General features: G+C 36.2%; 1 protein-coding gene across 4 annotated transcripts in view; it reads left to right on the forward strand.

Moving 5' to 3' along the window:
- The window catches only part of fancb (FA complementation group B), a 58,299-nt gene extending 47,371 nt beyond the window's left edge, over positions 1 to 10,928 (forward strand). For 3 of the 4 annotated variants that reach the window (XM_077216452.1, XM_077216454.1, XM_077216453.1), the window contains exons 4-10: positions 585 to 677; positions 2,002 to 2,130; positions 3,476 to 3,663; positions 5,096 to 5,448; positions 8,535 to 8,763; positions 9,871 to 10,261; positions 10,555 to 10,928. In XM_077216452.1, coding sequence (XP_077072567.1) covers positions 585 to 677; positions 2,002 to 2,130; positions 3,476 to 3,663; positions 5,096 to 5,448; positions 8,535 to 8,763; positions 9,871 to 10,261 — 1,383 coding nt within the window. In that variant the 3' untranslated portion in view covers positions 10,555 to 10,928. The remainder of the gene's footprint in view (positions 1 to 584; positions 678 to 2,001; positions 2,131 to 3,475; positions 3,664 to 5,095; positions 5,449 to 8,534; positions 8,764 to 9,870; positions 10,262 to 10,554) is intronic. The other variant, XM_077216455.1, reaches the window with a different exon arrangement.
- Positions 10,929 to 11,281: the final 353 nt, after the last annotated feature.

An 11,281-nucleotide genomic window follows, 5' to 3' on the forward strand; every position in this document is an offset into this window, starting at 1 on the left:
AGAAACACCAGCGATTTCAAACCGTGTTTTTGAGACTGTCTTTGGTTCACTGCAGTTTTAAGGAGAAAATACTCAGCAATGCTGTCGACTTATGAATTTACACATGGTTTGTCTTAAAGCATATTAAAAACACCACATAGACACATAAACAACATTTAAAAACTGGATTTTCACCACAGGAGGACTTTATTCCAATTTATAATTTTGCAATCATGATAATGAACATTCTGAACAATTAAAAAACTTCCATGAACAATGTATAAATAATGTTTTAACATGAGAACATTATTTAAGCCCAGAAAACTGAAGGAACATTCTAATAATTTTACTGGAAGAATGTTTGTTCATAACTTTGACAGAACATGAATCAGAATGTGTTATTAAACGACTGCTCTCTATGAAATCATTATTTCGCAGCAATATATGTGCAATCAAACACAAAAACAGGCAATTATGTGACTTTCTGACTCATTTTGTGTCACAAATTAACAATGAGATAAAGTACAAGAAACTGACATTAGAGTTAAATGCATTCTATGAAATAAATGAATCTGCTGTGTGTTAAAACTGTAAATGCTCTGCAGTGCGGGCGATCAGACGGTGCCGTCCTGAACACATCAGACACAGCGCAGGAGAACTTTCTCCTCACGCTTCAAGCGTTAGAGTCCAGACTGCAGGTAAGTTAACTCTACTGACCAAATAAAGCTTCAATGGGGTTCTGGATACAACTCTAGGCTTTAGACTCGATTTTAAAGAACCCTTTCTATACAAGGATACATTTTCCTAGTGATGAAGTATGTTTACGAACTCTTTAATTCATAAAATTGAATTAAAACCAAATTAATTGAAACTAAACCCATAAAATGGTGGGAACCAATAAAAGGCTTTTTCTTATAGACTCTTAATGAGTTTACTTTCTTCTAAAAATAGACATAAAAAATTGCTCAAGCAACCGGTATGCAGTTATTTCACATAATTTGTTAATTTTCCCTAACATTCTTTTAGTATCATAGTTTTTATTAATATTTGTGGCAACACTTAACAGTAAGGTTTCTTTAATTAACATGAAATACGATATTTCTACAGCCTTTATTAATCTTAATGTTAATTTAAACATTTAGTTTTAAGATCCAAAGTTGTACCTGTTATTAGTTAATGCACTGTGAGCTAATGTGAACATGAGCATTTTTATTATATAACATTATCAAAGGTTAATAAACGCTGTAAAACTATATTGATCATTGTTAGGTAATGCATTAACTAATGTTAACAAATGAGAACTTCACAAAAAGTTTGTGTAACTTTACAAATGGAACTTGTAAAGTTAGCATAGTTTGTATTAAAAAAAACTTTTTATTTTATTGTTGTGTTTTTGCCATTTTATTAGGTTTTGTCTTTTAATGTCTATAGTTTTAGTCATTTTTATGTTAGTAATTTTAGAACATCGAGTTAAACTGAATGAAAATTAAAAAATGTTTAAATGGCAACTAGCTGATTAAGCTGAAATAAAATAATTATTTTTTTCCCATATTTTATTTTATCTGTTAAAGTTTATTATTTTTTTATTCAACAATAATAACCCGGTTCAAAAGATCCAAAAAGAACACAGTAATTAAAATGCATATCTCAATTTTTAAAAACTAAATAAAATGTTTAAAAACTAAGTAAAATTGCTTTGTTTGTATATTCCAAGTCATGTGATGATTTGACGCACATGTGACCTGTCGTCGTGTTCACGTGTGATTTTTTTTTTTTTTTGCATGCTTTTTATGATGATTTTAGACTAACAAATTACCATTGTGTCTTTTCTTTATGCAAAGCATCATATGACTTCAGAAATATAGTGCACAAATCATGTGCACTTTCGGTGCTTTTTCTCCATTCCTTCAATACGAAGTGCATAACTGTAAATGCATTTTAATTTGTTTTTAGATATGCATTGAGATATAACTCTCAAATGTCTTCCTCTCTGCTGTTGTTATTGGTTTGTTCTGACTTCAGAGCGGCATGAACTTCCTTGAAGACCTTCAGAGCGACGTGGAGGTCAAAGACAGACTCATACTACAGTCATTAGTGGCCTTGACTGACCTGGTATCAGGAAGAGAACATGTGATATTCCCTCCAGAACAGGTTCTTCAACTTTCATAGTAAAATGGATTAAAGAGGACCTGTTAGAAAGTGTTTTCAGGCTCTACTAGAACAGGTTTTCCTGCTTGAATGTTGATTATTTTCCTCATATTCCCCATTGTTGCGGCTCCTCTCTTCCCAGTCTGTCAGTAACGCTCTTGTTTACTTCCTGTCTCTATGAAGCCCCTCCTTCTGAAAAGCACACTGTGCTCTGATTGGTCGGCTGGAGCAGTGTGTTGTGATTGGTCGAGCGCTTCGAGTGTGTTTGGGAAATGTCCCGCCCCTTACCATAACCGCCAGTTTAACACACTACTAACTTACTCAACCAGGCCCCGCCCCTTTATTCTGCGCATGAATTATTATAATGAGGAATATTGTGACGTGTTCGTTCCCGGAAGAAACTCAAGATACAATGGGTGCGTTTCAGGAGTTCAGAAACACTGACGCTGATATAGGGAAGAACTCACTTTTTAATGCTCAAACAGCAACACTACACAGATTAAAACGTTAAAAATCGTAACAAGACCCCTTTAACCCTTTAAGCGTCACCCCTCCTTTTTTGAATAGACATGAAAATGCACATTCCAAACTTAATGGTTATAATTCCAGAATGCTTTGGAATATAGATGTATGTTTTAAAGAAGACATTAGGCAGATTTTTGTAGAAGTTAAATAAATTAAGAAAGTGAAATGGAAAAAAAGTTATAGAAGTTTGAGTTTCTGAAAATGTACAATGTAAAAATTTAATTATTCATATTTTATAAGAAATATATATTTTCAAAACATGTTGGCCTCCAAAACTGCAAGAAAACCAATCGAAGCCAAAAATCTGAACAAGTTGGGTTTCAAATTTAAGGTTGATATCTCATAAAATGAGCTTTCTGTGAGTGTGTGTGTGTGGGCGCAGTAACACACTCTTCCACTAGGAACTCCAGACTCCATTACTGCCCATATAAGGGCGCCTTCATTTCCATATGTGGTTGAGTGATCTGAACCATTACTTCAACAATTTTCATACAATTTATGAAGTAGACTTAACATATTCATACTAAAAGCTTAAAAACTAAAATTTTGCTTTCTGAAAAAATGAAGAAGAAAAAATTTTGGTTCTGGAAGGTCGTGATGTTTGATGCACCATTGAACAACAGAGACAGTGAAGGTTCTGGAAAGAGACTTTGTTTCTTGTTGTAATGGAGGTACTTTTTCATGCTCAAACAGCAACATTACACACTAAAGAAAGATGAACATGGGAAAAAAGCAGAATAGGTCCTCTTTTAAAAGTGCTGAAATTTAAAGTCAAGGTTTGAACACACTTTTTAGATCCGGTTTGACTGTGATTCTGCCGCAGGAAGGGCTCGTTTCTCTGTGGGATGACGATGATGATGCTGGAGATGAAGAGCTTGATGTCTTGGATGTCTTGGATGATGGGATGGACACTGAATGTGCTGAAGCTCTTCTGAAAGTGGACAGAGTTTGGCAGAGAGTCATTGGACAGAGTTTGATCGTCGGTGTCGTTCTGAAACCCACGGATAACACGTATGTCTTTAGAAATCCATCCTAAGAATAATAAAGGCGTTTTCTAAAATGAATTTCACTAAAGGATGAATCAGATTGGAACTTTTTTGTTATTTACACTACTGTATAAAAGTTTGGGGTCAGTAAGATTTTATTTATGTTTTTCAAAGTCTGCTCAATAAGGCTGCAATTATTTGATCAGAAATACAGTAAAAATTGTGACATTTTATTCCAATTTAAAACAGCTGTTTCTATGTGAATATACAGTAAAGTGAATTTATTCCTGTGTTCAAAGCTGAATTTATTTGATCAAAAATACAGTAAAAATTTAGAAATTTTATTCCAATTTAAAACAGCTGTTTCTATGTGAATATACAGTAAAGTGAATTTATTCCTGTGTTCAAAGCTGAATTTATTTGATCAAAAATACAGTAAAAATTGTGATATTTTATTTCAATTTAAAACAGCTATTTCTATGTGAATATACAGTAAAGTGTAATTTATTCCTGTGATCAAAGCTGAATTTATTTGATCAAAAATACAGTAAAAATTTAGAAATATTTTTATTCCAATTTAAAACAGCTGATTCTATGTGAATATACAGTAAAGGGTAATTTATTCCTGTGTTCAAAGCTGAATTTATTTGATCAAAAATACAGTAAAAATTGTGACATTTTATTTCAATTTAAAACAGCTGTTTCTATGTGAATATACAGTAAAGTGAATTTATTCCTGTGATCAAAGCTGAATTTATTTGATCAAAAATACAGTAAAAATTGTGACATTTTATTCCAATTTCAAACAGCTGTTTCTATGTGAATATACAGTAAAGTGTAATTTATTCCTGTGATCAAAGCTGAATTTATTTGATCAAAAATACAGTAAAAATTTAGAAATTTTATTCCAATTTAAAACAGCTGTTTCTATGTGAATATACAGTAAAGTGAATTTATTCCTGTGATCAAAGCTGAATTTATTTGATTAAAAATACAGTAAAAATTTAGAAATTTTATTCCAATTTAAAACAGCTGTTTCTATGTGAATATACAGTAAAGTGTAATTTATTCCTGTGATCAAAGCTTAAATTATTTGATCAAAAATACAGTAAAAATTGTGACATTTTATTCCAATTTAAAACAGCTGTTTCTATGTGAATATACAGTAAAGTGTAATTTATTCCTGTGATCAAAGCTTAAATTATTTGATAAAAAATACAGTAAAAATTTTGACATTTTATTCCAATTTAAAACAGCTGTTTCTATGTGAATATATAGTAAAGTGTAATTTATTCCTGTGATCAAAGCTGAATTTTCAGCATCATTACTCCAGTCTTCAGTGTCACATGATCCTTCAGAAATCACTATTATATGCCGATAATCTGATAAATTGAGGATTTGCAGATTAAATGCATCAATGTCAAGACATATAATAACAGCTGTGTCTCTTCCTGCAGGTCTGTAATGAATATGAGCGTTTCCGTCGTGGATTCTCCCGTTATAAACACTAAGATCCTGCAGTTCCCGGAGTCAGATGTGTGTGTTGCTCATGGCCCGTTTGATGAGGAGAAGAAGATCAGACGCTCTGATTGTCCCGTATCAACACTTGCTCTGGTCGCCGTCACTGATTTGGCTCCTTTATTAACCTCGGGCTGCGTCAAATGTCCCATCATGCTCCATTACAGCACTAAAGAATCATCCGGGTCTTCTCGGGTTTCTCAGTTCTGCGGGGAAATATCAGTGGATCTCAAAGATATTTCCATGGGGAAGTTTCATCCACGTCTGTTACGGGACAGCAAACTCAACACAGGTCAGATCCTTAGAGGAGGGGTTCACAATTTCCTGATAATTTACTTCCACGTCATCGAAGATGTTCACGTCTTTCTTTCTTCAGTGGGAAAGAAATGAAGGTTTTTGAGGAAAACACTCCAGGATTTTCTCCATATAGTGACTTCAATGGAGTCCAACGGGTCGAAGGTCCAAATGTGAGTTTCAGTGCAGCTTCAAAGTCTCGACACGATCCAGCCGAGGAATAAGAGTCTGATCTAGACAAACCAGCGACATTTATAACTAAATAAACATTTATATACTTTTAACCACTAATGCTGGTCTTGCACGAGCTGTGATGCGACACACATTACATAATCAGGGTGAAAGGTCAAGCGTGACATAGGCGTAAGAACAGATCTAGTGTTTACAAAGAGAACGTGCAAAGACTAAGACAAACGCCAGACAAAAGTATATAAATGTTTATTTAGTTATAAATGTGCGCTGGTTTGTCTAGATCAGACTCTTATTCCTCGGCTGGATCGTGTCGAGACTTTGAAGCTGCACTGAAACTCACATTTGGACCTTCGACCCGTTGGACTCCATTGAAGTCACTATATGGAGAAAACCCTGGAGTGTTTTCCTCAAAAACCTTCATTTCTTTCCCACTGAAGAAAGAAAGACATGAACATCTTGGATGACGGAGAGTAAATTATCAGGAAATTCTAATTCTGAAGTGAACTAAAACTTAATTTCAGTTTCATAATTGAAGTGTTAAATAGGTTTTCAGAACGCCAGGATCACTGATGTTTTAATAAAGGGTTCAAGCAAAGCTGGTATTCACAATGCAGATGCATAAACATGTGTCTGTATATCTGTGCAGTTTCTAGGATAAAGACCGAAATATAAATAATCAGTTCATAGTAATAAAAACTAAATAATCATTTAAATCTACTGAAAAAACATGAGGACACATGACTACTTTAAATATATATGTACCGTATGTACACGTAACATCTTGTGACTGGCATTCATTTACAGTCCACCGAAAATATGGATAAAATGGCATTTTTACATTTACACTGAACACTGATGTTTGTTTTTTACTGACCCTAAAAGTTTGATTAAACCATCAAAATATGCGGAAAATATTTTATATATTTTAAACGTATTAAATATGAGGGAAGAAAAAAACACTAAAGTTGGCTAAAGTATTTATTTGAAAACATTATTTGGCAAAAAATTACATATTTAAAAGTTTTTTCCTTGAAAATAAATTTCTTCATGTCTTAAAATATCTTGAATGTAACTCGACACCCTTGGCTCATTTAGTATGCGCGGTTCTATGAATATGCAAATGAGCCCCGCCTCCACTCACTCATTCAGAGATCCACTCGTTGACGATCACACTTTGATCTGATTGGTTACAAGGTAGTTTGTGACGTCAGAAAAACCAGCGATTTCAAACCGTGTTTTTGAGACTGTCTTTGGTTCACTGCAGTTTTAAGGAGAAAATACTCAGCAATGCTGTCGACTTATGAATTTACACATGATTTGTGTTAAAGCGTATTAAAAACACCACATAGACATATAAACAACATTTAAAAACTGTTTTTTAACATATTTCAACTCAGATCAATATTTCGTGTCTAATTATTTACTTACGTAGCAAATATCTGTGTAATAAGCGGATAATGTACATCCAGCCAGTTGTTATCTCAGAATAAACCCCTTCAGGTGTGTGTGTGTGTGTGTGTGTGTGTGTGTGTTCTCTCAGAATAAACCCCTTCAGGTGTGTGTGTGTGTGTGTTATCTCAGAATAAACCCCTTCAGGTGTGTGTGTGTGTGTGTGTGTGTGTCTGTGTGTTATCTCAGAATAAACCCCTTCAGGTGTGTGTGTGTGTGTCTGTGTGTTATCTCAGAATAAACCCCTTCAGGTGTGTGTTTGTGTGTGTTCTCTCAGAATAAATCCCTTCAGGTGTGTGTGTGTGTGTGTGTGTGTGTTATCTCAGAATAAATCCCTTCAGGTGTGTGTGTGTGTGTTATCTCAGAATAAATCCCTTCAGGTGTGTGTGTGTGTGTGTGTGTGTTATCTCAGAATAAACCCCTTCAGGTGTGTGTGTGTGTGTGTGTTCTCTCAGAATAAACCCCTTCAGGTGTGTGTGTGGTTTTCTCTCAGAATAAACCCATTCAGGTGTGTGTGTGTGTGTGTTCTCTCAGAATAAACCCCTTCAGGTGTGTGTGTGGTTTTCTCTCAGAATAAAACCCTTCAGGTGTGTGTTTGTGTGTGTGTGTGTTCTCTCAGAATAAACCCCTTCAGGTGTGCGTATGTGTGTGTGTGTGCGTTATCTCAGAATAAACCCCTTCAGGTGTGTGTGTGTGTGTGTTCTCTCAGAATAAACCCCTTCAGGTGTGTGTGTGGTTTTCTCTCAGAATAAACCCCTTCAGGTGTGTGTGTGTGTGTGTGTGTGTTCTCTCAGAATAAACCCCTTCAGGTGTGTGTGTGTGTGTGTGTGTGTGTGTGTGTGTGTTCTCTCAGAATAAACCCCTTCAGGTGTGTGTGTGTGTGTGTGTGTTCTCTCAGAATAAACCCCTTCAGGTGTGTGTGTGTGTGTTCTCTCAGAATAAACCCCTTCAGGTGTGTGTGTGTGTGTTCTCTCAGAATAAACCCCTTCAGGTGTGTGTGTGTGTGTTCTCTCAGAATAAACCCCTTCAGGTGTGTGTGTGTGTGTGTGTGTTCTCTCAGAATAAACCCCTTTCGGTTGTGTGTGTGTGTTCTCTCAGAATAAACCCCTTCAGGTGTGTGTGTGTGTGTGTGTGTGTTCTCTCAGAATAAACCCCTTCAGGTGTGTGTGTGTGTGTGTTCTCTCAGAATAAACCCCTTCAGGTGTGTGTGTGTGTGTGTTCTCTCAGAATAAACCCCTTCAGGTGTGTGTGTGTGTGTGTGTGTGTTCTCTCAGAATAAACCCCTTCAGGTGTGTGTATGTGTTCTCTCAGAATAAACCCCTTCAGGTGTGTGTGTGTGTGTGTGTTCTCTCAGAATAAACCCCTTTCGGTTGTGTGTGTGTGTGTTCTCTCAGAATAAACCCCTTCAGGTGTGTGTGTGTGTGTGTGTGTGTGTGTGTTCAGACGAGGCCAGAGAAGACCTGCTCAGTCTGATTGCGCTGTTGGACTCCTGGTTGTTCCTGATCGAGTGTCCGGATCACACACTGGCGGATGTTCAGGGGTTTCTCCACGAGTCGCTGTGTGTGTCGGTGCTGGACGTGGACCGGCGGATCATCGCTGACCCCAATGACCTCAGGCTCTTCCAATGGGACCAGAGATCCCCGTTCCAGGCGCTGTTGAGCGTCCACTGCATGTAATGACACACACACACAATAGCGCTGATGAAGTTGATGTAGTTTTGCCATATTTCCTCCATGTTCTCGAGCGGCTGCTTCTTCTCTCAGTGGATGTTTACATGCACAACTGTTTCAATCACACTGAATTCATTACGATTGATGAATCCGAACGTAGTGTTTACAATGCACGCTAACACTCTGTCCTAACTACAAGCGACGCGCGATAATAGGCGTCTTTTCCATGTCAGAGTTTAGTCCTAACCAGCGACAAAACACATGAACAAACCGATTTGTGATCATTTTATAGACATTTATATATTTAATCCACAATCCCATCGATGGTGGACCTCGTACGGATCAAATCCAAAGTTCAGTATTTTTCTCTTGGTATCTCTTTTCATGTGTTTTTGTATTACAAAAAATCAGTTAATATTGAATTTTATTCTGTTGCTTCACATGACTTCAGAAATGCACAAGCCACATATATTATATATTTATTTAACATATATATATGTGTGTGTTTATTTATTATTATAATTATAAAGTATTATTTTATATTGTATTAATAATATGTATATTTAATAATCATACTACTGTTTAATATTGTTAAATATATAATTTTAAACAAATTATAATATATTTCATACAAGATTATCAGTTCTATATACATCATACAATACTGAATTTTATTCTGTTACACAGACTTCAGAAATGCACACACACTATATATATATACATTCAGGTGAAACTCGAAAAATTAGAATATCGTGCAAAAGTTATAATTGTGATGATTATGGCGTACAGCTTATGAAAACCCCAAATTCAAAATCTCAGAAAATTTGAATATTACATTAAATCAATAAAAAAAGGATTTTAAATACAGAAATGTCGGCCCTCTGAAAAGCATAATCATGCATATGTATATAGTTATATATACTAAATATATTAGTTTCACCTTTTCATTTGAATTACTGAAATACATGAACTGTTGCACGATATTCAAATTTTTCGAGTTTCACCTGTATATGTGTGTGGAATCGTGACAATCGTTATCTCTGTAAAGCGGCTTTGAAACACTCTGTTGTAAAAAGCGCTGTATAAATATAGATGACTCGACTCCACAGGGACGACCTGCGTTTGCTGCAGTTCCTGCACTCGCTGTGTGACTTCCTGCCTGCGTCGCATCATATCCTGTTTCTGGAGACCCGGAGGTCACGCGGACCCGGGCCGGATCTGGGCCGGACTCTGGAGACGGAGATCAACACTGTAATACAGGATCTGTCGTTAGTGCTCCAGTTTGGAGAGAGAGGAACGACGGGACTGGAGGAATCAGACACCGAATCCTCAGAGCCGCTCCAGAGACGGAGGGAGGCGTGGCTTAGGGAGCGGGGGCGGAGCCACACGAGGATCCGCCCCCTGGTGGACGGCTCCGCCTACAGCAGACTCGTGGAGCGGATGATTGACAGGCAGCTGGACGCTGATGAAGTCGCTCTGACGGAAGCGGCTCGTCTGTAGGTAAACGCACATTTTGAAAACGTTTAAAGTTTTTAAAAAAAATTATTTGTAAAATGACAATTTTGTAAATGACAAATCGCGAATCTCTGAAGACGATGACGTCATGCTCATGCGTGTTACGTGTACAGTCTATAGTGTTTCATCGCCATCTACTGGTCTGGCAGCAGAACACAGCGTTTTCTGAAAAAACTTTTACAAATTTACATTTGTAGTTGAATTATTCCTTTTAAAACAGCTTGGTAATGATGCAGGTAAAGATCAGAAATAACCCATGTTACTTTGCATTTCTCTAGGAAGGAGATGAAGTGATTATTCTCCGTATGTTTCAGCTCGGTGTCGGTCCAGATCGAGCTCGAGTCTTCATGATTCTCCAGCGCTTCACGGCTCTAAAACTTCTGTGACATTTCCACTGAACACACTTGAGCTTTTCAACACGACCCAGGCAGTCCTGCAGGGACACACGTGATGAAACATGTTCAGATCATCCATTACTGTCCTTTACCTACAGGAAATATTTATGTTTACAATAAATAAATAAATAGTTGGATGCAAAAGCTTTTTGTTTTCCACTGAAGACCTTATACATGTAATCAAAGTTGTAAAGAAAGCAAATATTATTGGACTACGTTTTACCAAAATATACTGTTTTATTCTTTCTACTTCAAAATGTCTCATTTTATTCATTGTTGCATATTTACATATATAAATACACGTGTGTGTGTGTGTAATATACACACATATAAACGTATAAACACACACACACGTACATACATGCACGGACCTATATATTCACACACACATACATATACAGGTCCTTCTCAAACAATTAGCATATTGTGATAAAGTTCATTATTTTCCATAATGTAATGATAAAAATTAAACCTTCATATATTTTAGATTCATTGCACACCAACTGAAATATTTCAGGTCCTTTATTGTTTTAATACTGATGATTTTGGCATACAGCTCATGAAAACCCAAAATTCCTATCTCAAAAAATTAGCATATCATGAAAAGGGT

The sequence above is a fragment of the Siphateles boraxobius genome, unplaced genomic scaffold (assembly GCF_051911475.1).
Source record: "Siphateles boraxobius isolate OS27281-9 unplaced genomic scaffold, OSU_SipBor_1 7, whole genome shotgun sequence".
Classification (NCBI taxonomy): Eukaryota; Metazoa; Chordata; class Actinopteri; order Cypriniformes; family Leuciscidae; genus Siphateles; species Siphateles boraxobius.